The following is a 26,417-nucleotide window of genomic DNA, read 5'->3' as shown; positions in this document are numbered from 1 at the left end:
TAGAAGGTAAATGTTAACTCAGGTAGATAAATTGTTAAAGGCTTAGGTTTGGGCATTGTACAGATCTCAGCCTTTAAATAGCTTCATGACCTGAGATGAATCTCCTAATCGAACCTTGGTGACCTCTTTTTAAACCTCTGGAAATTGATGCAAAGAGCAAGTCAAACCCATCGATATAAGTCAAGGGGCCTACCACAGTGCCTGGGCCTTGTTATTTGTTGCCTTGTGAGGCTAGACCTAGGCTTATGGAAGAGACTAGAGGGGTCCCTGCCAACCTGATGGCCAGCTGCTCCAGGGAACCTGGTGACACTATCTCTTTCGTGGCCTCTGTAGCTCCAGCCCCTCAGAAGGGACACCTGCGGTTGGCAGCTATGGCTGTACCCCTCAGTCACTGCCCAAGTTCCAGCATCCTTCTCATGAGCTGCTCAAGGAAAATGGCTTTACACAACACGTCTACCACAAGTATCGTAGGCGCTGCCTTAATGGTAAGAAGCATGGGGGGGGGGAAGGGGCTGAGCCTCTGGGGTCACTACTTAGATCCAGAGTATAAGTGGTATAAGTTCTGGTGGAGTATGTGACTATATTCTATGACCTCAAAACAAGAAGTGGCATGACATTATGGCAAGAAGGAATATTAGACTCAGGCCCAGATAATTTTGGAATGGAGGAGGATAAAAGAATCTAGTACTCAGAAAATTCTTGCTCCTAGATCTTCCTCTGTTGATATTAAAAATATCAAGAGTTTTCTTATTTCTGGTAAGACTACCAATTTAGCCATTGTCCAGTGTGGTCTACTGTCTATCATAAAAGTATATGTGAGGCAGCATATATTCTAACTAGGGTGTGGGCCAAATCCAGCCAGCAGCCTGTTTCTGTGTAGCCCCTGAGCTAAGAATAGTTTTTACATCTTTAAGGGGTTGTGAAAGGAAAGATGATTTATGATGGAACCCATATGTGGCTTGCAGTGCCTAAAATCCTTACTCTGACTCTTTACAAAAGAAAGTTTGCTAAACCCGGCTCTACATGATAATCTAAGGAAAGAGCCACTGTACATGCTCTCATGTGTTTCCTTGTATCATGAAATGAGGTGCCCTTTTTTTTTAATCCTCAACCGAGGACATTTTTGCATTCATCTTCAAATAGAGTGGGAGGGAGGGAGGGAGAGAGAGAAATATCAGAGACACATTGACTGATTGCCACCCACCTAAACCCAACCGAGGCCAGGGACAAACTGCAACCAAGGTACGTGCCCTTAGCAGGAACCAAACCCAGGTCTCTCTGGTCCGCAGGCCGACGCTCTAACCACTGATCCAAACCGGCCAGGGCATGAGATGCCTTTTAACTGTTGGTTTCTGTCAAGTTGGCTGAAAGTGCTCAAAATCAAGCTTAATATTGTAATTATTACCTCACCCGACCTGTCTTTCATTCAGCAAAACATGGCTGCTAAATGCTTGGTTCTTCACCTTACTTTCCCTCTTCACTCTTCCTCTGCATGGATGTGTATATGTAATAACAGCTATATCGAGATAGAATTTACGTATCATACAGTTTGCCCATTTAAAGCATACAGTGCAATTACCAGAAACACTTAGAACATTTTCATTCCAGAAAAAAGAAACCCTACCCTTTAGCAGTCATTCCCCAACACTGCTCCCCCCACTGCCTGTCCCCCAACTCCTCCCAGGCTTATACAACACCAATCTACCCTCTGTCTCTGGACTTTTTGTATTAATGGAATCATACAATATGTGGTTCTTTGGGACTGGCTTTTCTCCCTTAGCATAATATTTTCAAGGTTCATCTATGGTGTAACGTGTATCAGTACTTCATTCCTTTTCATTGCCAAATAACATTATACGGACCGAATATAGCATTTTATTTATTCATAATTGATGGGCATTTGCAGTTCCACTATTTGTCTATCATGCATAAGGTTTCTATGACCATTCCTGTACAAGTTTTTGTGTGGATGTAAGTTTTCATTTGTCTTGTGTGAAAGAGTGGAATTGCTGGCAACTCTTACGGCAACTCTGTTTAACCTTTTGAAAATGGAAGATTGTTTTCAAAAGTGGTGGCACCGTTTTCTTTTTCTTTTTGGTACATGCCCCTAGTGGGAACCGAACCCAGGACTCACTGGTCTGCAGGCCAACGCTCCAACCACTGAGCCAAATTGGCCAGGGCCGTTTTATTTTTCTAATAGCAATTTTTCTACATCCTCCCAACAGTTATTGGCTGTCTTTATATAGCTATCTTGGTAGGTATGAAGTGATACCTCCTTATTTGATTTTGATTTGCATTTCCCTGATAGCTAATAATGTTGAACATTTTTCCATGTTGACCATTTTTATATCTTCTTTGGGAAAGTGTCTATTTAGATCCTTTACCTATTTTTAACTGGATTATTTGTCTTTATTGTTAAGTTATGAGCTCTTTATGTATTCTAAATACAAGTTTCTTTTTCTTTTTTTCTTTTAATTTATTTTTCTTTATTGTTTTTTTTTTTTTTTTTGGAGAGAGAGGAAGTGAGAGGGAGAGAGAGATAGAAACATTGATGAGAGAGAACATTGATTGGCTGCCTCCTGCATGTTCCCCACTGGGGGCCCATGAGCTGGGCATGTGTCCTGACCGGGAATGGAACTGGCGACCTCTTGGTGCATGGGTCCACGCTCAACCACAGCCACACCAGCTGGACTAGATACAAGTTTTTTAATAGATATAAGATTTGTAAAACAGTTTTTCCCATTCTGTGGGTTGTCTTTGCTTTGTTAGTAGTGTCCTTTGGAACACAAAAGATTTTTCTTTCTTTTTCTTGTTTTTGTTAGTCCTCACCCGGGGATATTTCTCCATTGATTTATTTCTTATTTTTATTTTTTAGATGGGGGGAGAGAGGGGGAGAGAAAGAAAGAGAAACATCAATTGGTTGCCTCCCACGTAACCCCCACCGGGGTTGGGAATTGAACCTGCAACCCAGGTTTGTGCCCTTGACCGGGAATTGAACTCGAGACCCTTTGGTCTGCAGGCTGACATTCTAACCACTGAGCCAAACCAGCCAGGGCAGATTTTCAATTTTTTAATGCTAATTAAAAGTATCTTTTTTTTTTTCCTTTAGTTGCTTGTGCTTGGTGTTTACTGTTTTTAATGTTACCACTTTGTACTTGTTAATATTGTAGGACTCCTGAAATAATCATTGGTAATGAATAATGAAAAATATAACTTGTTGAAATGTACAAATTATTTGTTCATGCTTTTCTTTGTTCTGACCATACTTAAGCATAATACCATTTGAGGTGAAAAGCTAGACCAGAATAACCTGGTTCAGAAGCTCATGCCACCTGCTTCTAGTGAGGCGCATACCCAGAGCCCAGCAGTAGGGCCTGAGTGTTCAGTGCTCGGTAAATATCTCCTAAAAGACAGAGGGACAGGTAACGAGCAAAGAAAGTGGTATATGCTGGAGAAGGAAAAGTCCTTGAGCTCTAGGATCCATTTGTACTCTGAAGCAAAGGCAGCCAGGTCCTGACATGCCTTTTCCTTCTTTATTTCCCATCAGAACGGAAACGCTTGGGCATTGGCCAGTCTCAGGAGATGAACACTCTCTTTCGATTTTGGTCCTTTTTCCTCCGCGATCACTTTAACAAAAAGATGTATGAGGAGTTCAAGCAGCTGGCTCTGGAGGATGCCAAAGAAGGCTACAGGTGAGTGGGATTGAAGTGGGGGCTCTGGCTGGTGCTTGGGGTGGTTAGGGGTCCCTGGTGGGTCTACTTCCAGAACTATAATGGAAATCTCTTGTGTATATACTTCATGCACTTCATTTAAAATGTATTATTTTTGAATGAGCAATATATTCACATGGTTCAAGATTCAAAGAGTTCAAAGATTAAGTGAGAAGTCTCCTCATCCCTTTCTCCTGCCATCTGTTTCATTTCTCCAGAGTCAGTGTGTTAGAATCTTGGGTCCTTTCTGAAAATATTTTGGCCTTGTAGGCAAGGACATACACTATATAGACTTTCCTTACCCCTTTTGTTTGCACAAAAGATGGCCTCTTTTGAAAGCATATAGCTTTTGCACCTTGATTTTCTACTTAATCTTGTATTTTAAAGATCATTTCATATTCACCTATAAATAACATTCTTGTTCCCTTTATAGTCTATGTGGGCTTATACTGTATGGATGTACTATAATTCATTTAACCAGTCTCTTACTAATAGATACTTAGGTGGTTTTCAATATTTTAATACTTAAACTTTTTAGACTCTTCTTTTTTTCCCAAGTGAAATGTGTTCTTGAAGCAATTTGAAAAGTACAGAAATGCTCAAAGAAGCTGGGGGCATGCCTCAGTCCAAAGATACCCAGTGTTAAAGATCTGCCATATTTCTTCTTCTTTTTTTTTAGATCATCCTGTGAATGCCTTTTTGTATCTTATTATTTATAAGCATGAGCATTTTTCCATGTTTTTAAGATAATTGACTTTTTGGTCCTGGCCAGTTTGGCTCAGGGGTTAGAACATTGGCCTGCAGACAGGGTCCCGGCTTCGATTACCAGTAAAGGGCATATACCTGGGTTATAGGTTTGATTCCCGGTCCCAGCGAGAGTCATAGGGGAGGCAACCAATCAATATGTCTCTCTCTTCCCTCCCTCCCTCCCTCCCTCCCTCCCTCCCTTCCTCTTTCCCTCCCTCTTTCTTTCTCCCTTCCTCTCTCCCTCCCTCCCTCTCTCCTTTCCACTTTCTCTAAAAACTAATGGAAAAATATCCTCTGGTGAGAATTAACCAAATAATAATAATTTACTTTTTGGCCTTCTTACAGAAGTTATGTGTTATTGCCTGAACGTTTAGAAAACATAGATAAGATCACTTGAAAAGTTTCAACTCCCACAGATAACCAGTGTTAATATATTTAAGTGTGTGCCCTTCTAGACTTTGGTGCATATGTAGATGTAAAATTTACATATTTGTTTACAAAAATGGGTTCATTCTATATAACACTATGAAACACTTCCACTTGTTAATATCTCATAAGTATTTGTCAGTATCATCAGTGAATCTTTACATTGTAATTTTTAATAGCTTAATTATTCTGTTGAACAGATTTACCATATTTTTCTTAACTAATTCTCTATTCTTAGACATTTAGATTTTGTTTAATAATTCTGCTATGAATAGTTTTGGTATATGTGTAAAATCTAAATCTGCATTTTTGCTCTGGCTACTGTTGCTCAGTGGTTAGAGCGTCGACCTTGCACCAAACAATTGCGGATTCAATTCCTGGTCCAAGGGCATATACCTGGGTTTGCAAGTTCAATCTGGTGACTGGTGGGGGTGTGGGCAGGAGGCAACCAATTGATGTGCGCCTCACTTGCATCAGCATTTTTCTCTCTTTCTGCCCCTCTCCACCTCCCTTCTACTCTCTGTAAAAATAGTGGAAAAAATATCCTCAGGTGAGGATTAACCAAAAAAATAAACAATCTACATTTTTGTCCATTTCCCTGACATGTTCCTAAAAGTGAAATTTCTGAGTCAGATAAATGAAACAGACCTACTAATTGGCATGGTCGAATAGCTTTGCAGAGAGCTTATCCCAGGGATTGGCAAGCTTTTTCTGTAAAAGGACAGACAATAAATATTGTATGCTTTATGATCTCAGCTGCAACTACTCAACTCTACTCTTATAGCGGAAAGCAGCCAATGACATATCACAAATGAATTGGAGTTATGTGTGGTCAGGGTGCTGCTATTCGTTTGGCCAGAATTTGCTGATTTGTGGCAGACTAAACATTTCATGTGGGAGCTGCTTAGACTAGCATCCAGTATTAGCCTTCTTAAAGAATTTGCTGTTTCCTTGATCATCCATTGTGTTTAAACTCTTTCAAAGTTCATCTCTTACGAGGGTTCATTTCCTTGTTTTAAGATGAAGAAACTGAGTCCTGATTTCACTAACTTCTGTTCTCCTACAGATATGGTTTGGAGTGCCTTTTTCGATATTACAGTTATGGCCTGGAAAAGAAGTTCCGTCTGGACATATTCAAGGATTTTCAGGAGGAAACCGTGAAGGACTATGAAGCTGGTGAGAGCCAGAGTTGGAGCTCTGTGAGCCCTGGTCATCTAGGCTTTCTTCCCTAGATGATCAGTTTGACCCCAGTTTGTCTGGGTCTGTCTATCACATCATACCTCACTCTTCTCTGAGCCACTTTATTCTCAACTTCTCACCAACCCAGCTTCTCTACCTCTCTTTTCCTACAGGTCAGCTCTATGGGCTGGAGAAATTCTGGGCCTTTTTGAAATATTCCAAAGCCAAAAATTTGGACATTGACCCCAAACTTCAAGAATACCTCGGCAAATTCCGACGTCTTGAAGACTTCCGAGTGGATGTAAGTAAAAGTCTTTCACTCTGGTTCGTTTGGCCCAGTGGTTAGAGGACCAAAGGGTTGCAGTTCGGTCCCTGGCCCTGGTTGGTCGTGCGGGAAGTAACCAATTGATGTGTTTCTCTCTCCCTCTCCCTCTCCCTCTCCCTCCCTCCCTCTGAAGATAAATGGAAACATATCCTCAAGTGAGGATTTTAAAAAAATATATCTTTCTGGTTGTCCTGGAAAACACTGGACCAGAGATCAGGAAACCTGGGTTCTGGCTCAAGCTGTGCCACTGGCCCAGGGATACCACCCACCCCAGTTTGGGCCTGGTGTCTTCCTCTGTAAACTTGAGGGTGAGAAGTGGATGGTGAGGGCTAATTGCAAGGGGTTCTGTGGCTGCTTCTCCCTCCCCTTCCCATGATAACAATGGCTAAACCATCACAATGCTCTCTCCCTACTATCTTGCAACTCCCCTTGTTCTGTGTATTAGTTGATAAGGAGGGGTACCCAAGGAAAATGGTTTTGCCCTTTCTGGAAGAGGCCAGTTTTAACCCCAGAAGTTTATAAATTATGTTCAATTTTTTTTCCACCTCTACCCCTGCTCCCATCTTCTTACATTTTTATTTTTTTTTTAATTTATTTTTGAGAGACATGCATGTGAGAGAGAAACATTGATTGGTTACCTGCTCTATGCGCCCCAACCAGGGATTGAACCTGAAACCTGGGTATGCTCCCTAACTGGGAATCGAACCCACACCTTTCCGTGTACGGGACTACGCTCCAACTAACTGAGCCACACTGGCCAGGGCTCCCGTCTTCTTGGAGTACTAACTGAACAGTGACATCCAGTGGTGGGTTGGGGTTATTGCTACTGGATTTTTCAAGGAAAGGGGTAATTGGATGTCTCTGTGCAAGGTGTGCCTCGAACTGCAGCGATGAAAGACTCCTTCAAAGAGTTAGTAATGTAGTAGGGATATGCCAGTTATCTTACTCCTTGAAACCTTTTAGGAAAAAGGCAAATATAAATAAAGAGCAATAATAGTTTATACTTTATTTTACTTTTTATTTTCTTAATATGTTTTTATTGATTTTTTAGAGAGGGAGGAAAATTGATGTGAGAGAGACACATCGATCAGTTGCCTCCTGTATGTACACCCCTCACTGGGGATCATGCCCGCCACCTGGGCATGTGCCCTAACCTGACCGGGAATTGAACGAGTGATCTCTTGGTGCATGGGTCCATGCTTAATCTACTGAGCCATGTCGGCTGGGCTACATTTTATTTTTTTAATTGCCATTGAGTGTTTACTATGTAATGGGCACTTTACATTGTTCTCATTTAACCTTTACAAAATGGTGAAGTAGGCAAGGTTTATTGTTATCATCTCTGTACCGAGTAAACAAGCCCATGGTCGCCAGCGAGGTGGTGGCCGTACTGCCTAGGCCTCCCAATATAAAGATAAGTAGGGTTTTTTTTTTTTTCCATCCTTAAGTGCATTCTCTCCTTTGAGGATGGGATGGGGAGACATATGCAGAGGACTCCTGTAATAGGATGACCAGTTAGGATGGAACAAGATAGGCTCAGCTTTGGCACCCAGAAAGGGAAGGAAACCTCCTCAAGGTTATAAGACCTTTGGTAGTGGTGCAGCCCAACTGGATCATGGTCTGACTCTTAGAGCAGTGTCTGTTATGGGCCTTGAGAGGACGAAGCAGTCTCTGGGGGCCTGGGGGCCTTCTGAGATGTCTCCGCCTGTCTTCTGCCACATTCCATGTATCATCTCCTGAGCAGTGATCCCTTCCCATAACAGGAACAGAAACTCGATGGATAAAACCCTGGGCTTCAGCAGTATATGGGCCCAGTACCTATTTTGTCTTTACCGATTACCAGCTATGGGACCCTGGGCAAATTATTTTCCTGTGCTTCAGTTTCCTTATCTGCAGTATCAGTGATCATGTCTGCATCCAAGGGTAGTGTAGACCCCATGAGTAAGTGCATAAAATAGCTTGGTGCTTGACATCCTAGCACAGAGACATGTTCAGTAAAATTGGTCATTTGTTTTTAGGGCTAAGCGTATTCATTATCTACATAATATTTGGAGGTGGGAAATAGGAGTTCCCAATACAGCCTTGGCAAGGAGGAGGGTGTGAGTAGTGCCCCCTAATCACATATGACTCCTTCCTCTCTTAACAGCCCCCCATGGGTGAAGAGGGCAACCACAAGCGACACCCAGTGGCAGCAGGAGGTGGTGGCGGTGAGGGCAGGAAGCGGTGCCCCTCCCAGTCTTCCAGCAGGCCTGCTACTGTGATCAGCCAACCCCCCACACCATCCACTGGCCAGACCACCCGGGAAGATGCCAAATGGACGAGCCAGCACTCAGACACACAGACTTTGGGAAAGTGAAAAACCCCTTAGCCCTGGGGGTTTGGCGGGGAAAGGGGGTGGGCAAGAGTCCATGGGGGCGCCCAGTCCCAGGAGAGGGGACAGAGAAGGGACAGCCCTAGAGTCATTAGGATGGGCCTTTGTGCTGAGTAGCAATGTGTACACCTTTTGGGCTATCAGAGGTACCCCTGGGCAGGAGCCTCCACATATCCCCTTCCCCTCTTCTCTCCATGACTCTTCTTCACATCCTAGCTTCTTCTAAGGGGGGAGGGAAAGGGGGGAGATTTTATATATATATATATATATATATATATACGTATATATATCAAGTTTTAAATTATTGATAGTTCATTTGGATTACCAAAATCACTCTGTAGCCCTGCCCACGGCTGATAGGCCGCAAAGCAACCCTGGTCCCCACCCCACAGCCTCCTGCTCCCCCTCAAGCCAACTATGCAGCCCATAAGAAGGCCCTGTGGGCCCCATTGCCCAGCACTGTCCCATGGAAGGCTCTGCAGCGCCCCTGGGCCCCACGAGCACCAGCCCCTTTGACATCTGGGGCTTGCCATCACCATGTTCTCTCCCTGCTGTCCCCACCATGCCCTTCTGCCATCTTCCGGGAGAAGGAAACCAAAGGATCTAAAAAGTGGAGGTGGAAGGTTTCGGCCTCTGCCCACTACCCTCTCCCCATGCCCCTTTCTCCCCAGCCCAGAGAGACGCTGCTCATACCAGAAAAGACTATTGAAAGATGATTTATTTTATTTTTCTCTGACCCTTCCATGCTTGGGGAAGAAGGAAACAAAAAAACAAAAACAAACAAAAAAAAAGACAAAACCGACCATAAAAGACCAAAAAAAAAGAAAATCAGAAAACCCCCACCTAATCCACAGCAAGTGATGTTTTTCTCCTACCCTTGGAATTTGTTTTGTTTTGTTTTGTTTTGTTCTTGGAAATAATATTTTTTTAAAAGTTGCCTTATTGTGGAGCGGGAATCTGAAATGCCCAAATGCCTGTTTTCCTCGGGGGAGTCAACTCAGAGCTCCCACCTTCTCTGGATGTGCCTGGGCTGGATTGACTAGAATCTTCCTCTGGACTGAGTTGCATGTACAGTACCTCCGGCCTTGGAGGCGAGAGAGTTGGGGGTGGCTCGAATGAGAGCCATGCCCCAAATATCCCTGCTGTTGCATCATTTGAAGCTGACGTCCTGTGTCTACACTGCTGCCACTGTTGTGTCCTCACTCTGCTTGCTGTTGCCTCACGCCAGGCCTCATCCCTGCTGTGACACCCTTTTTCCTACCCTTGGAACCCTAGGGCCAAGTTTGCTTCAAACTGTTGGAGAAGAGCGTTGGCCTGGATCTGGGACACACATGTCCTCAGTTTGACCGTCTCCCCGCCTCAGAGGGGAAAGGTGAACACTTGGCAGCTGAGGCTTGGAAATGTTTCTTACGTTGCCCTGAAAGATCTTTCGAGACCTCAAGGAGGCTTTGTCTCATAAAAGGTGGAGAATAATGCCCTTCTCCTCCGTTGATTCTGGTGGGTTCTCCCTATCTTGCACCCCCCTCTGCAAGCCATCTCTGCCCACTCTCTAATTGACCCTGCCTGGGAACGAGGGATGAGGAAAATGGAGGGCTGGGGAGAACTCTGCCATTTGGTGAAGCCCCACGGCAGGAAGGTATATGTGGACATAGAGTATACCTGACTTCTCCAGCCACTGACTGCTTGGGTTGGGCTGTGAATGACAATGAAATGGCTGGAGTCTACAGGCATTTGAAACTGGGGAAGGTGATGAAGGACTGATTCACACAGACTGGGCTGTGTGTTGGGTGCCGGATGACGATGCGTTCATCCCCAGTGGGGACCAGGAAGCACTGAAAAGTTTGTGGTAGTGTTGCTCAATTGCTGACACTTTTCTTGGCCCTCTTTTTCAACTGCTTCTTCTGTTGGGCCCAAAGGCTGGGAGTAGGCGACAGTATCCCAGGCTGGCAAGGGCTTGCCTCTGTCTTGAACACCTCATTGCTTTTGGCCTGCCCCCTCCCTCATTTCTGCCCTCCCAGTGGCTAGTGTGTTGGGAAACCCATCTCACTTCCTGTGACCCAATTGTCTCAAAAGCCAAGAATGAGTGTGTCCGGTCTTCACTCTGACAGTGGGGTCTGAGGCCTTTCCCTGCCCAGTCTGGTGCCTGCCCCACATTGTACCAGACACTGGACTCTTGCACCCCCACCTCCTTTTGCTTTGGCTTCTCTTTCCTTCAGGTCGCTCAGCCCTGTACTGTATCCAGCACCACAGAAACCTCAGTGTTTGTCCTCTGCTGGGTTTGGGGCACAAGAAAGCCTTGCGGGTGTGGGGAGAGGCTGTTCTGATCTAGAGTTTATTCCCAGGCCAGGGGGCTGCCCTTCTGCCTGATCCTTCCCCACAGACACCCTAGGAAGAGGAAGCCCCTTTGAGGTGAGGACGTCATCTCAACATAAGGCTGAAGATGGGGAAAAGGAGACTTTTTTTTCTTTCCTTTTTTTTAAACATGTTAGGAGTTGATGTTGCAACGAGTAGTTTACATCTTCACTTTCTGAAGACACTTGAATTTAGGACCGATGTATCTGTGACAAGCATGCCAGGAGTGGCAGGGGCTATCAGGGCTCGCCACTTCACACCCACCATCCTCTCATGGGGGTCCAAGATCTGAGACAAAGAAGCAGCCTGCCCAGATTCTTCTGTTCATCCTGTATCCTTCCAGGATTGGTCAATACCAACGCAATCTTTGGGCATCGAACATCAGAAGGTCTGTGTGTCAGCCCTGCTAAGGGGGCAGGTTTCTCTTCCACCGTCTCCTGAGCCTGGGTGCAGATGCACTACCAGTAGGGGGCTGATGGGCCCTGCCCAGCCTGGACCCCTGGGGCTCAGGTAGAGGTGCAGAGCCCCATGTCAAAATTGTTAAACGTTTTGTTTTGTTCAATTGTAGCTTTTTCTCCCCCTTTCCTGGTGATTGATTTTAGAAAAAAAAAGTAAGCTGCTCAGAAGGCCCTGGAAGTAAGGAGGAAGAACAAGGAAGATGACTAGCTAGGGAGGGTTGGGGTGGTTTCTTTGCCAAAAGCCTGGGTAAAGGAGTCTGGATCATCTGGTGCCCTCCTGAGTGGGACCCCAAAGTATCTCCTGTTTGGAGGGTCCCTGGACTTGCCCCAGCCCCACCCTCTCCTTCAGCCATGTTGACGGCAGAGGCAGAGAAGATAGGAACTTACAGCCCATTTCTCACTGGAGAGGAAAACTTGTCATCTGGCTTTGCGGAGAAGGTTCCACCTTATGCTCATAGTACATTATCTTTACCATGTGCTAGGATATCACATTTAAAAGGACAAAAATGTAAAATACTTGAATGAGCTTGTATTATAACATTAATATTATTGAGAGTATCTGCTTTCCAGGCTGAAGTGATTCATTCATTATTCTAGTCTGCTTTAGTCCTTTGTAATTTGTGGTAATTATGCTTTTCTTTTTAATACAAAAAAATGTATAAAAATAAAAACTTGAAAAGGCACAATACTGGCTGGTCTCCCATCTGGGGTACAGCTATTGGGTGTAAGGGATGGAGCTGGTGATGGAGGAACCCTGCCCTGCACATGAAACCTTTGCTGGGCTCTGCCATTGGGCTTCTGGGGAGTCTGCATAAGGCAGGGGCCCCTGAGCTTCTCAGGCTGCTAGTGCATCCATGTGGATTCCTCAGTTGTCATGAGAGCTTCTGCGAGTCTTGAATTTGTGTTTACCATGTGTCTTAAGTAAGATCCGGGAGCTCTAGCCAGTGCCGTAGAATAGAGACACCAGTCCTACAGCTAGGATTCCAGGGTGTCCTGCATTGGCTGTCACCTGGTGGTGTGGTAAGAGACAGCCAGGAGATAGAGGTTGCTGTGATTTCTCACAGAAGGGTTGGCACCACCCCCTCACTAAACAGACTCCCCCACTGGATTGTACAGTTCAGCGCTGGCTTTACGGAATCCAGGTCAGCCAGTGATCCCTGCAGATTAATGCTAGGGAGAAGCACTGTGCTCTCCCATATCTCCATCGTGACTGGCCTCTGGGCTGTTGGTGGCTTTTCCCCAACCCATGAGGCCAGTCACTGGCAGTAGTAACATTCTGAATGCCAGTCTGGCCTAGATGTATAATTACAAAATTAAAAATGCAGTGTGGCCTTATTTACTCATCTTACTGTCAGCCAGGTGGCAGGTGCTTTACCTCCAATGGCCTTCATAGGTCAAAGGGTAGGAGACAGTGGCCAGGGCTTCTGCAGGTTGATTGGACAGGCGGACAGTTAATTCAGCTGCACTCACTCCTGTTAAGGAGTGCTTGTGAAAGGCCACTAATTGTGTCCATTGGGCCACCGCAGTTCCCAGAAGGCATGTGATCAAGAGTGTTGGAGTAAGTCGAGCAGTGGAGAGAAAAAACTGAAGTAGCTAATGGAGTTTAAAAGAGACCAGTTTATTTTCTCTGTTTCCTCAGGCAAAGGGTACATCCTAGGGAAGGTTCAGGTGTACCAACTCCAGAGGTGGGTGGGTGGGTGGGGCTTTGCAAGGCCAGGGAGGACTCTGCCTGCCTGGGAAGTTCCTAGTTGGCCTACTGGGCAGATTCTCTCGCGTTCCTAGGGCTAATGGAAAGAAGTTCTTTTTGATGGTTCTGTCTGGAGACTTGGTAATATCAGATGTTAAACTATTTTCTAAAGCTGCAGTGGGTGGTTATCTTGACATACCAGAACTGAAAGTTCAGGAAGACCCAAGTATATGTAAGAATTTAGTAACTGATACTGGCAGCCTTTCAAGTCAGAGTGGTCTTCTGGGAGCCACAGGGTTCCTGGCAGTGTCCGTGGCTGCTGAGGGAAAGCCAGGGTGGGGACTGCTACGACCCATGTGGCTCTGGTTTTGTTTCAGATAAGGTCAAAAGGCATCACTGCTAAAACAACTGCTTAATCTTTTGGGGGGAAAAGAGAATTTTTGCCCTTTGTTCAGCCATGTTTTTCTTCTCATTGAAGGAAGGAGGGTTCTAGCCTCTGGTCTTGCTTCAGAGGCTAATTTAGGGGCCTCAGTCAAGTGTCCCCAAAGGTCAGCAACTTTGACCCTTCCCTCTGTGGATTAAAGGCCCCAGTTTAGCAGGTCCACAGGGTATGGCTTTTGGTTCCCACGTATGGTTCCCTGTCCTGGCATTTGGTCTGCACCTCTCCAGAGTCTCAGCTGTAATCCAGGGACGAGCTTCCGTGGTATTTTTCTTTTCAGAGAGGGCCAATGTCTGTTTGCAGTGGGTCAGAAATAAAATAGGGCCTCTGTCACTGACTCTGTGTTTGGGAGGGGCAATGGGGAATTGATCCCTACAACTATTACCAGGGTGCCCGGCAATAGGTTTTGAGAGAATTTTTGGGAACAGGAAAGGGGTCAAGTGCTCTCTTCTGATTTCCCCTGGCAGCAGAAGGGGCTCTCTGGAACCATGGGACCTCCAGGGTGGCTGCCACCCTTGTCCTTCTCTACATCTTGCCTATACAAGGATTCATCTGGGGTCCCTCTTCCCTTTCACAGCAGAGAACTGTGGGGACTTGCCATTCTGGGGAGCTGTTTCTTTAAGCTAACTCCTGGTCCCCTTGAGGGACAGCAGAGGCAGTCAGGAGGCCTTGACCCCATCCTTGGCCCTGCATTTCCTATAAACTGGCATCCCCTCTACTCCCGTGGTGCACTTATTAGAGTATGTGGCGGAAGAAATAAGTAATTAGAGGTGCTCAGGAGGCCACAGGCTACCTTAGCAGTCCGCTGCTAGGGGACAGCCAGGATGGCACTCAGGCCCTCTCTCACTCCATCTTCGGGGGTTCGGGGATGCTCTCAGAAAGTGGGGTGAAGCCTAACAGGAGGATGTGTCTCTCGTAGGCCTTGGTCTGCTTAAACATGGTGTCAGTCCCATGGAGGTGGTCCAGCACACCTAGCACCCCGTAGCACTGGTTGAACCTGGAGGAGAGAGGAGGGTGCTGGAAGCCTGCATGCTGACCTCCAATTCATTCATGCCTGCCTCACACATTTCTGAGTCCTCTCCCCTTCTATCCCCACCATGCTGCCCACCTGTACCAGAATAGCCAGGGGAGATGTGGGACACATTCCTGGGGCCACTCCAGACTGAAAATCTGCGAGCTTCCTTGGAAAAGCTCTCCTTGTGATTGCAGTGCACACAAGTCAGAACCTGAGGCAGAACTCGGCTTGTTCAGGTAGGTTCAAGGGCTACCTGAATCAGAATCCCCTGGAACACTTATTAAAATGCAGATTTCCAGGACCTGCTCCTCTCCCGCCCAACCCCGCAGACACTTTGATTTGGTATATTTAGAGTGGAACCCAAGGGCCCGCACTTGCAAGGCACATCCCAGGTGATTCTGGTGCGGGCCGCTCCCAGACCACGCTGGAGAAAGCCTGGAGGTTTTCCGTGCGCAAGTCTTGACCTGCATGCAGGATTTGTTTGTTTGTTTGTTTTTGATACGTGCCCTGGGTTTAGTGGGAGCCAAACCCAGGACTCTCTGGTCCACAGGCCGATGCTCCAACTGCTGAGCCAAACCGGCCAGGGCTGCATGCAGGATTTGTATGTAAATATACATTTTTCTGACAGTGTCCATAACTTATGGGTCTAGGACCTGAGTAAAGGTTAAAAACCCAGTTGCAAGAAGATCCAGTGTCAGAAATAAGGAAAGAGTAAGGTGGCCTGGGATCCAGCGTGGTAATTATTTTCCCCACCTCCAGACCTCTGTTCCACTAGCACCCACATTTAAACTCAGACACCAGTGTCTGCCTGCGGAAGCTCTAAGAGTAAAGGCAATGGGAAGGGGAGCCTTACTTGAGATGGTGAAAGTCATGGAATTCAGGTGAAGGCAGGAAGGGTAGGTGGTAGCCACAGTGGGAGATGGTGGTGACAATCAGGCTCAAGGAAAACCACACGGTGATGGAGGACAAATGGGAGCCCATTACTATGGGACCCACCATTGCCGGCAGCATATTGGAAACCTGCAAGGGGAGGGCTGTTGGAAGGTGTGCCCCAAGGAGATGGAGGGGACTCAGTTGGGTGACCCCTTTGCTCCAAGGTGGTACCAGAAAGACTTCCTTGACTCAGGTCTGGAGAAGCTGAAAGAGTTTCAGGACCATGGTTTGCTGGAATCATTTACCTACCTTTGCGGCTTGGGACAAGTTATTAATGGTTTGTGCCTCAATTTTACTAATGAGGATTAAAAGGGTTCTTGAGAAGATTAAATGAGATAACTTATGTTGGCATCTAGTACAGCCTGGTGTGTGCTAAGGTGACAATAAGGGGTAGCTGTTCATGGAAAGGACAAAAGGGCCAGTGTGGTCTGTTCTCCACAGGAGACCTTGGGGACGGTAGTGGGGCCTGGGCCTCTTGCCTCTGGGGAGAGCGGACCTCTACTCACCACATGCTCAATAGGGTGGGCGTAGAGGGAGGTCACGCCAATGGGAGCCGTCCACTCGTGGTGTTTCTTATGGATTTTCTTGTAGAATATTGGGTGGTGAAGGAGCCTGGAAAACAGTTCATCGTTAATAATCTGCCAATACCCCTTCCTTTTCCCACCAGACCATGAGAGACCAAGAGTAGGAACCAGGGGTTACGCCTGCAGAGCAAGGTTGAAGACACAGACTTGCCTTTGAGTTCTAACCCCACCTCGTATTGGGGGTGGGTTACTTTGCCTTTGACCACCTCAGTTGTCTTAGCTGTGAAATGGGGATGATGCCCAGAAAGAATTCACTAAGGAAATGAATGGAGAAAGCCCTGGTGCACACATGAGTAGGGAAGGCTCTTCTCTGGATGTTCTCGGTTGTCTCAAGTTGTCTGCTGTGGAACAGAGCTGTCTCCCTGTTAACTACTTCATGGGAGACTTTTTTTTTTTAAACTTTATTGTTGAATGTATTACAGATGTCCCTCCTTTTTCCCCTATTGACCCCCCTCCTCCCTACTCCCACCTGCTCCTGCCTTTCCCTACACTATTGTCTATGTCCATTGGTTACGCATATAAGTTCTTTGGTTTATCTCTTTCCACTCCCTTTGAGGTTTGTCAGTCTAAAAACCAATCTGTACTTCTTAATCCCTTCACCTTTTTCACCCATTCCCCCATCTGGCAACCAACAAAATGTTTTCTGTATCTATGAGTCTGTTTTTGTTCTACTTGTTCATTTTGTTTAGAGATACAATTGTTGATAGATATGTATTTATTGCCATTTTATTGTTCATATTTTTTATCTTTTTCTTCAAGAAGACCTGTCAACGTTTCATATAATACTGGTTTGGTGGTGATGAATTCCTTTAGCTTTCTCTTATCTTGGAAACTTATCTTGGATATGTCTGTCGATTCTAAATGATAGCTTTGCAGGATAGAGTAATCTTGGTTGTAGGTTCTTGCTTTTCACCACTCTGAATATTTCTTGCCACTCCTTTCTGGTCTGCAAAGTTTCTTGTGAGAAATCACCTGACAGTCTTATGGGAGCTCCCTTGTAGATAACTGCTTTTCTCTTGCTGCTTTTAAGATTCTCTCTTTGTCTTGAACCTTCTTTTTTTTTATCCTCACCTGAGGACATCTTCAGATAGAGCAGGAGGGAGAGAGGAAGGAAGAGAGAGAGAGAAACATCAATGTGAGAGAGACACATCGACTGGCTGCGATTCACATGATCCTAACCAGGGCCGGAGACAATCGCAACCGAGGTATGTGCCCTTAGCGGGAACCGAACCTGGGACTCTCTGGTCCGCAGGCGATGCTCTAACCACTGAGACAAACTGGCCAGGGTATTGAACCATTTGCATTTTGATTATGTGTCTTGGTGTGGGCCTCTTGGGGTTCATCTTGTTTGGGACTCTGTGTTCTTCCTGGACTTATATGTCTGTTTCCTTCACCAAGTTAGAGAAGTTCTCTGTTATTATTTTTTCAAATAGGTTTTCAATTTCTTGCTCTCTCTCTTCTCCTATGGCACCCCCATGATGTGAATGTTGGCATGCTTGAAGTTGTCCCAGAGGCTCTTTACACCATCCTCATTTTTTTTATTCTTTTTTCTTTTTGCTGTTCTGATTTGCTTCTTTATATTCCAAGTTGATGGTTTGCTTCTTGGCTTTACCTACTCTACTATTGATTCTCTGTAAATTATTCTTTACTTCAATTAGTGCATTCTTAATTTCTGACTGTGCATCCTTCATTTCTTCCTGGTCCTTTTGTATGCTTTTGAGGCCCTCACTAAGTTCATTGAGCATCCTTATAAGCAGTGTTTTGAACTCTGCACCTGTTAGATGACTTATCTCCATTTCATTTAGTTCTTTTCCTGAAGTTTTGTTCTGTTCTGTCATTTGGGACACATTTCTTTGTCTCCTCATTTTGTCTGCCTCCCTGTGTTTGTTTCTATGTACTAGGTAGAGTTGCTATGTCTCCTAGGCTTCGTAGGGTGGCCTATTGTAGGTATCCTGTAGGGTCCAGTGGCACAGCCTCCCTGCTCACCCCAGCTGTGCCCTCAAGGTGACCCCTTGTGTGGACTATACACCCTTCTGTTATAATTGAGTCTTGGTTGCTGTTGGCACATCAGTGGGAGGGATTTACTCAGGCTGATCAGCTTCAAGGACTGGCTGTGCCCACTGACCACTGACCTCTGACTACCATGGAGGACCAGCTGTGCAGGGACCTACCACATAGAACAAGACTTACTTCAGCAGGGCTCTGGTACCCACTGAATCCACTCCTTGAGCGTGTTGCTTGTGGAGGTGGTTGAGGGGTAGTGCTTTGACGTGATGTGCTCTGAAGCTGTCCACTGGGTGTGCTGGCTCTGGGGCAAGGTCAGCCCTGCCTGTGTTCTACCCAGGGCCACCAGGCATAAGCTATAAAGTGATCTACTGATGGCTGCTGCTTGTGCTGGGCTTGGAGGTGCCCAGGCAAAGCCAAGCTGTGATCCAAGGCTGGCTGCTCCTAGTGCCAGGCCTGGGGCCACTTAGAGGTACGGGGCTCACTGAGGCCAGATGCTGCCTTTTTGAGAGAAATTAGGAAAATCTGAAACAGGAGCCAAGACAGGTCATTCCTATGGTAAAGCCATTGGAAACATCTTGGGTGGGCCTGAAAGTTGGGTGAGGCAGGGCCTCAGGGAATCACCAGGGTGGGGCAAACAGTATGAGCTGAGCTGGGCTACTTGACTTAAAAATAAACTCCATTCTGATCAGTTATTCCCATACACACCTGAGCAGTTTTTCTAAAAAAAGCCCTGGGACTAACACCCAGAGGAACCATAAAGATAAGGGGGTTAATGATGGCCTTGGGAAACTCGGAGGGACCATGAAAAAGAAAGAGGTTAATGATTGCCCTAACCTCTGTAACAGCTTCTCTCATCCCCTGAACAGTTCCCCCCTCGCCTCTAACAGCTCCTCTTCTATCAGCCCCGCTCCTCCCTTAACGCCACCAAAAGCAGCACCAAGAGAATGTAGTTTGAGCCTATATAAGCAGGCAACAAAGAAGGCTTGGGCTGTGATTTGGGAAGCTATATATACCCCCACAGCCCGCCAATGAATAAAGTGCTCCTTTCATGTACAATTTGGCTGTGCGTCTCCGATTATCTTGCTGACATGTTACAACAGAGCCAGGTTGCTGGTGTCCCAGGTATGGTGGCCTTCTGCAGCCCGTGGAAGAGCTCACCAAACAAACAACGGCCTCCACCAGCACATCTGTCCAGGAGAAAGCTGCCCTACAGATTTTTCTCCAATGCCAAACAACTCAGTTCTCCCCGGTATGTCTCTGGAACCTTTCAAGCTGCCTCCCCCAAGCTGGTGGAGCCTGGAGGGTGCTGAGTAAGTCCGTGTACGGGCCCTTTAAGAGGAGCTGCCTGGGGCTCCCTCAGCCTCCCTCAGCCTCAGCCTCCCTTCCTGCTGGTTTTACAGCCAGAAGTAATGGGGATTCTCTTCCTGGCACTGGAACCCTGAGCTAGACGCCTGGTGTGGGATGGGGTCCCCTTACTCCTCAGGGAGGATCTTCCCAGCCAGGTGTCCCTCCTGATTTTTGTCCGCCACAGGTGGGTGTGGGACCAGCCTGTCTGCGCCTCCGCCCCTCCTACTAGTCTCGATGTGGCTTCTTTAATTCCGTAGTTGTAGGCCTTCCATTCAGCTTGATTTCAGGCGGTTTTGAATGATGGTTGTTCTGTAGTCAAGTTGTAATTCTGATGTGGTTGTGGGAGGAGGTGATACTGTGTTTACCTATGCCGCCATCTTGACCGGAAGTCCCCTCATGGCAGGCTTTTGAGACCAGGTGGTATTGGGCTGCAGTCCACAGGTCCCACTGTGCTCAGGCAGGGCCCTGCTCACCCACTCACCGGTGTGAGTAGTAGAACATGACCTCCTCAATCAGAGTGAAGACTGCCAGCTCCAGGAGGAACCAGTGGAAGGTGGGCAGCTCTCGGCGGCAGGGGTCTCTCCACAACTTGAGGATGGGATAGAGGACGACCACGAGGGGAAGAGAGATCAGGAACTGGTTGAACAGAACTGTGCGGATGCACTGGCGCAGTTTCACAGGATCCACCTGCCGAGGAAGGAAGGAGGGAGAAGGATGACTGTGTGAGAAGGGGGGGCCTTTCCTTCTAGAAACTAGGCTCCACTGTGACCTGTTCACAGGCAGCCCTCATTCAGAAGCGGGTGCTTGGAGGGTGTCTGGCCATAGCTGTCAGCCCCTGACTGCTGCCCAGCCCTGTGGTGGAAACATCTGGTAATGCCCCTTCCTTAGGAAACCCCTCTCCCTGCGCCTTCAGTGTGCCTGAACCAACCTTCTCTTTCCTGGTTCTGCAGCTATCACCACTGTCCCATTTCCGTGGCCAAGCCCTTGGGGAGCCCCCAGGGTGCTTGCAGAAGGCAGTCAGCTCTCAGGCTGACATCCCCATTCAGCCTTCTAGCCCTTCCTCATCCAGAGAAACTTGACTAGGATCAGATGCAGAGATCAAGGCCATCTGCCTCATATGGTCCAGCCTCACTGGACTAGGCCCAGAGTGCAGAAGGAGGTGAGCCAGATAGCTGCCTATTTGGCCTCCTGACTAACTTCCTGTGACCTGTCTTCCTTGGTTTCACAGTGGGGCTGCCTGAGCATTCTCTCCAGGGTCACTACAGCCATCATTTCCCCAAGGATCAGTAACCCCTGACCATTCCCTTCATCAGAGCACTGAGGGTCCAGGTAAGAGGCCATAACCACAGGTCACTTCATGGGGTTTGATGAACTGGTTTAGGATTGGTCAGAAGGGATTTCTGACCAAGCTGTAGGGGTTTCTGCCTCAAGGTGAGCCTGGGTTCATGGTGGTCTTCAGACTTTATCTTCCTCCATCTTTTCCAGGTACTATATCATCAAGAGACGATGGTTTGTGATTATTTTAGGAGATGCAGGCTAAAGGATCAAGGGTGAAATTTTATGATGTCTGGAACTTTGAAATGCTTAAGCAAAAAATTATAGCAGCTTAGATTTTATATTTTTATTTACTGATGAAGCAAATGTGAAATGTTTAAAATTGGTGAATCTAGCCCTGGCCATTTTGGCGCAGTTGTTAAAGCGTCGGCCCGCGAGCCAAAGAGTTGTGGGTTCAATTCCGGTTAAGGGCATATACTTCCATTGCAGTTTGATCCCTGGCCCTGGTTGGGCTCATGCAGGAGGCAACCAATCGATGTGTCTCTCTCACATCAATGTTTCTCTCTCTCCCGCCCTCCCTCTCTCCCTCCCTCCCTCCTACTTTATCTGAAAATAAATGGAAAAATATCCTTGGGTGAGAATTTTTAAAAAATTGGTGAATCTAGGTGATGTGTAAATGAATGACTACTGTGCTACTTTTAAACTTTTGTATATATGTTTGCAATGGTTCATAATTACAAAATGTTGGGGAAAAGAGTGGACAGAGAGAAATTGAAAACTGTAGACAAAGCTTTGCTGCAAAGGAGAGCAAAACTATGAGTGGTACTGAGTATGGGAGATGCGGTCAAGGGTTTTTGTTTGGTTTGGGATTTTGTGTTTAGATTTTAAAATACGTTTTTATTGATTTTTTTTAGAGAGACAGAAAGGGAGAAAGAGAACCATCGATGTGAGAAATACATGCCGCCTCCTGCACGCCCCCCACAGGGGATCGAGCCCGCAACCTGGGCATGTGCCCTGACAGGGAATCGAACCAGGACCTCTCAGTCCATGGGATGATGCTCAATCCACTGAGCCACACCAGCCGGGCTGGGTGTTTGTTTTTAATTTTTATTGTTTAATTGATTGATTTTAGAGAGAAGAAGGGAGAGGGAGTGAGAGAGAAACACTGATGTGAGAAAAACATTGATCAGTCGCCTCGAATATGCACCCCATCTGGGGATCAAACACAAAACCTGGGTATGGAACCAGCAACCTTCCAGTGTATGGGACAACACTGCATGCTGGTTTGGTTTTAAAATGGAAAAAAATATAGCATGTTGATAATAATCCACAGAGGAATAATCTAGGAGAGGAAGGGGAAAAAAGATACATTGAAAAAGAAAATGGCAGCAGAGTGAATGGAAGCTACACAGACCATCTCCCAGGACCAAACTGGAATTACAACTAAAAGACAAATCGTTGGGAAAAAGCAACAGAAAAGCAGCTTGCGAGGACCACATAACCAGGGACACTGACTCGATCCTGGTAGGATGGCGGAGGTGCAAGAGGGGGGCTGGGAGCCCATGGACAGCAGTGGTCTTAGCTGTGAGCAGTGCCCTTAGGGTTAAACTCCCAAGCGGCTCCACAGCACAGAGCCAGGACAGACGCTAAAATAGCCACAGCCACTCACCTTGGGCTCCAGCAGAGGGAGGGTGGACTGGACTGGATTGGACTGGAACTGTGTGGGGACACTTGGGATTTGGAGGGCACTCAGAGCTTTCGCTGAGTTGCAGCCACACAGGACTGTGGCCATCTTACTCTTTCCCAGGGCTCTGAGGAGAGATGGCAGCACTCCCTCGGAGATTCAACCCCACCCTGTGGGCCATTGAAATGCAAATTGAGGCTCAATAACAACCAGCATCTGCCCCACCCCTGGGAAATCCCCTTACTCTGAACACCTGAGGGAGTTTTTCATTCAACTGAGAAGCCAAGGCTCTTCAAGGAACCACTACTGATAGTCTCCAGGCAAAAAGCTAGAGGATAACTGAACCTTTTCTGGACTTGAAACTCTATCCAGGAAAGTAAGACTTGACAGTGGTGTTTAATGTGGCTACCTCTCCAAACCCAGGAGAGGTAGCCACAAACAGCAAAACACCAACACCCACAGGGAAAATTTGGCAGGCTCCAAAACCCACTGAGATATCCAAAATGGTAAAACAAAGAAACAAACCCCAAATGAAAGAGACCTCTACTGAAGATGAGATAAATGAAACACAGTTCGGCAAGTTAACAGAGCTAGAATTGAGAGTCATGATCTTGAGGAAGCTCAACAGCATGTGTAAGGACATGAGCACCATAAGTAAAGACACAGAAACATTGAAAATCAACCAACTGAAAATTAAAAACCACCAAGAAGAAATGAAGAATGACATAGCAGAAATAAAGAACACATTGGAAGGACTAACTAGCAGAGTAGAAGAAGCAGAGGACTGGATCAGTGAATTAAAAGACAGGGTAGAAAAAATCAACCAATCATAAAAACAAAAGGAAAAAACGATTAAAAACAGGAAGACAGCTTAAGAGAACTGTGGGACAACTGGAAACGTAATAATATTCGCATCATAGGAGTCCCCGAAGAAGAAGAAAATGAGCAAGGGTTAGAGAATATATTCAAAGAAATAGTGACAGAAAACTTCCCTAATTTGGTGAAGGGAGAGGGCATTCAAGTTCAAGAAGCACAGAAGCACAGAGAGCCCCAAGTAAGAAGAACCCAAACAGGCCCACACCAAGACACATAGTAATTAAAATGCCAAAAATTAAAGACAAAGAAAGAATCCTAAAGGCAGCAAGAGATAAGCAACAGGTTACCTACAAAGGAACCCCCCTAAGGCTATCAGCTGACTTCTCAACAGAATCACTACAGGTCAGAAGGGAATGGCATGAGGTAATCAAGGTAATGAAAACCAAGGATGTGAATCCAAGACTACTCTACCCAGCAAGGCTATCATTCAAAATAGAAGGTCAAATAAAGAGCTTCCCAGACAAAAAAAAAAAAAGGCTAAGGCAACACATTAGCACCAAACCAGCACTGCAAGAAATGTTAAAAGGACTGCTGTAATTAGTAGAAGAAATAGGAAGAAAAATATAACCACACTAAACAAAAAATGGCAATAAATAAGTACTTTATATATGTTGTTTATAAGAGACCCACCTCACAACAAAAGACTCACGTAGGTTGAAAGTGAAGGGATGGAAAAAAATCTTCCAAGCAAACAGAAAGGTAAAAATAAGCTGGGGTAGCAATACTCATATCTGATAAAACAGATTTCAAAATGAAGGCCATGCCCTGGCCGGTTTGGCTCAGCGGTTAGAGCATCACTCTGAGGTCCAGAGAGACCTGGGTTCAGCCCCCACTAGGGGCATGTACCTCGGTTGCAGTTTGTCCCCGTGTCCCTTTCATGTCAATGTTTCTCTCTCTCTCTTTTCCTCTCTCTCCTTCCCACTCTATGTGAACAAAAAATGGAAAAATGTCCTCGGGTGAGGACAAAATGAAGGCCATAACTAGAGGAAAAGAAGGCACTACATATTATTAAAAGGATCTATCCAAGAGGAAGATATAACCTTGGTAAACATATATGCACCCAATATAGGAGCACCAAAATGTATTAAAAATCTGGAGGACTTTAAAGGAGAAATCAACAGCAATACAATCATAGCAGGGGACTGACAGCACTCCGCTGACATCACTGGATAGATCCTCTAGACAAAAAATTAGCAAGGAAACAGAATCTAAATGAAGCACCAGACCAAATAGATTTAATAGATATCTACAGAGAATTACACCCCAAAACTACAGAATTCACATTCTTCTCAAGTGCACATGGGACATTCTCAAAGATAGACCACATGTTAGGACACAAAGCGATTCTCTACAAGTTCAAGAAGATTGAAATCATATCAAGCATCTTCTTAGATCACAATGGCATGAAACTAGAAATCAATTGCAACAAGAACATGCAAAGACATTGGAACACATGCTAAATAGCATGTTATTAAACAATGAGTGGGTTACCGAGGAGATCAAGGAAGAGATTGAAAACTTCTTGGAAACCAGTGAAAATGAACACACTACAATACAAAATCTATGGGATGCAGCGAAAGCAGTTCCGAGAGGGAAGTTCATAGCACTACAGGCCTACCTCAAGAAACAAGAAAAATGTCTAATAGACTATCTAACCTCACAACTTAAAGAACTAGAGAGCAAACAAAAAGAAAACCCCAGAGCAAGTAGAAGGAGGGAAATAGTAAAGATCAGAGCAGAAATAAATGACATAGAGACTAAATAAACAATTCAAAGGATCAATGAAACAGAGCTGATTTTTCAAAAAGATAAACAAGATTGATGGACCCTTAGCTAGACTCACCAAGAAACAAAGAGAGAGAACCCAAATACACAAAATTAGAAATGAAAGAGAAGTAACAACTGACATCACAGAAATACAAAGGATCATTTACAAATACTATGGACAATTATATGGCAACAAATTTGATAATTTAAGCAAAATGGACAAATTTCTAGAAACACATAGTCTCCCAAAACTGGACCAAGAAGAGATGAAAAATTTGAACAGACCAATAACAACTAAGGAAATTGAAGAGATAATCAAGACTCTCCCAGCAAACAAAAGCCCAGGCCCAGATGGCTTCATGGGGGAGTTTTACCGAACATTCAAAACAGAACACCCATTCTCCTCAAACTATTTCAAAAACTTCAAGAAGGAGGAAGACTTCCAAACTTGTTTTATGAGGCCAGCATGATTCTAATTCCAAAACCAGAAAAAGACACTACAAAGAAAGAAAACTACAGGCCAATATCCCTGATGAACATATCCTGAACAAAATACTAGCAAATCAAATCCAGCAATACATCAAAAAAATTATTCACCATGACCAAGTGGGATTCATCCCAGGGATGTTCATCCCAGGGATGCAAGGCTGGTACAATATTCGCAAATCAATAAATGTGATACACCACATACAGAAAATGAAGAATAAAAGCAACATGATCATATCAATAGTTTCTGATAAAAACGCTCAGCAATGTGGGACTAGAGGAGGAATCATATCTTGACATAATAAAGGCCATATATGAAAGACCTACAGTCAACATCATACTCAATGGGCAAAAATTAAAAGCATTTCTTTTAAGAACAGGAACAAGACAAGGATGCCCACTTTCGCCACTCTTATTTAACATAGTACTGGAAGTTTTAGCCACAGCAATCAGACAGGAAGGAAAAATAAAAGGGATCCAAATTGGAAAGGAGGAAGTGAAACTGTCATTATTCGCAGATGACGTGATACTATACGTAGAAAACCCCAAAGACTCCATCAAAACTTTACTAGACTTAATAAATGGCCCTGGCCATTGGTTCAGTGGTTAGAGCATCAGCCTGCGGTCCAGAGAGGCCCGGGTTCGGTTCCTGCTAAGGGCACATACCTCGGTTGCAGTTTGTCCTCAGCCCTGGTTGGGTCATGCGGGTGGCAGCTACTTGATGTGTGCCTTTCACGTCGATCTTTCTC

At 45.6% G+C, this 26,417-nt stretch overlaps 2 protein-coding genes across 15 annotated transcripts in view; one reads left to right on the top strand and one right to left on the bottom strand.

Moving 5' to 3' along the window:
• Positions 1 to 12,270, top strand: part of LARP1 (La ribonucleoprotein 1, translational regulator) — a 59,252-nt gene extending 46,982 nt beyond the window's left edge. For 6 of the 14 annotated variants that reach the window (XM_036239824.1, XM_036239825.1, XM_036239828.1 and 3 more), the window contains 5 exons: positions 334 to 485; positions 3,548 to 3,692; positions 5,950 to 6,059; positions 6,236 to 6,363; positions 8,534 to 12,267. In XM_036239824.1, the coding sequence (XP_036095717.1) occupies positions 334 to 485; positions 3,548 to 3,692; positions 5,950 to 6,059; positions 6,236 to 6,363; positions 8,534 to 8,743 (745 nt within the window). In that variant the 3' untranslated portion in view covers positions 8,744 to 12,267. Of the gene's footprint in view, positions 1 to 333; positions 486 to 3,547; positions 3,693 to 5,949; positions 6,060 to 6,235; positions 6,364 to 8,533 lie in introns of all 14 variants that reach the window. The other 8 variants (XM_036239823.1, XM_036239826.1, XM_036239821.1 and 5 more) reach the window with 3 other exon arrangements.
• A 971-nt stretch (positions 12,271 to 13,241) lies between these two features.
• The window catches only part of FAXDC2 (fatty acid hydroxylase domain containing 2), a 36,813-nt gene continuing 23,637 nt past the window's right edge, over positions 13,242 to 26,417 (bottom strand). Inside the window, exons 6-9 of the mRNA XM_036239836.1 lie at positions 20,062 to 20,267; positions 16,149 to 16,254; positions 15,563 to 15,729; positions 13,242 to 14,691 (exon numbers count right to left, since the gene is read on the bottom strand). Of these exons, the coding sequence (XP_036095729.1) occupies positions 14,538 to 14,691; positions 15,563 to 15,729; positions 16,149 to 16,254; positions 20,062 to 20,267 (633 nt within the window). The 3' untranslated portion in view covers positions 13,242 to 14,537. The remainder of the gene's footprint in view (positions 14,692 to 15,562; positions 15,730 to 16,148; positions 16,255 to 20,061; positions 20,268 to 26,417) is intronic.

The sequence above is a fragment of the Molossus molossus genome, unplaced genomic scaffold (assembly GCF_014108415.1).
Source record: "Molossus molossus isolate mMolMol1 unplaced genomic scaffold, mMolMol1.p scaffold_m16_p_4, whole genome shotgun sequence".
Taxonomy (NCBI): domain Eukaryota; kingdom Metazoa; phylum Chordata; class Mammalia; order Chiroptera; family Molossidae; genus Molossus; species Molossus molossus.
Note: the sequence above shows the minus strand (reverse complement) of the source record. Positions and strands in the feature narration are given on the sequence as shown.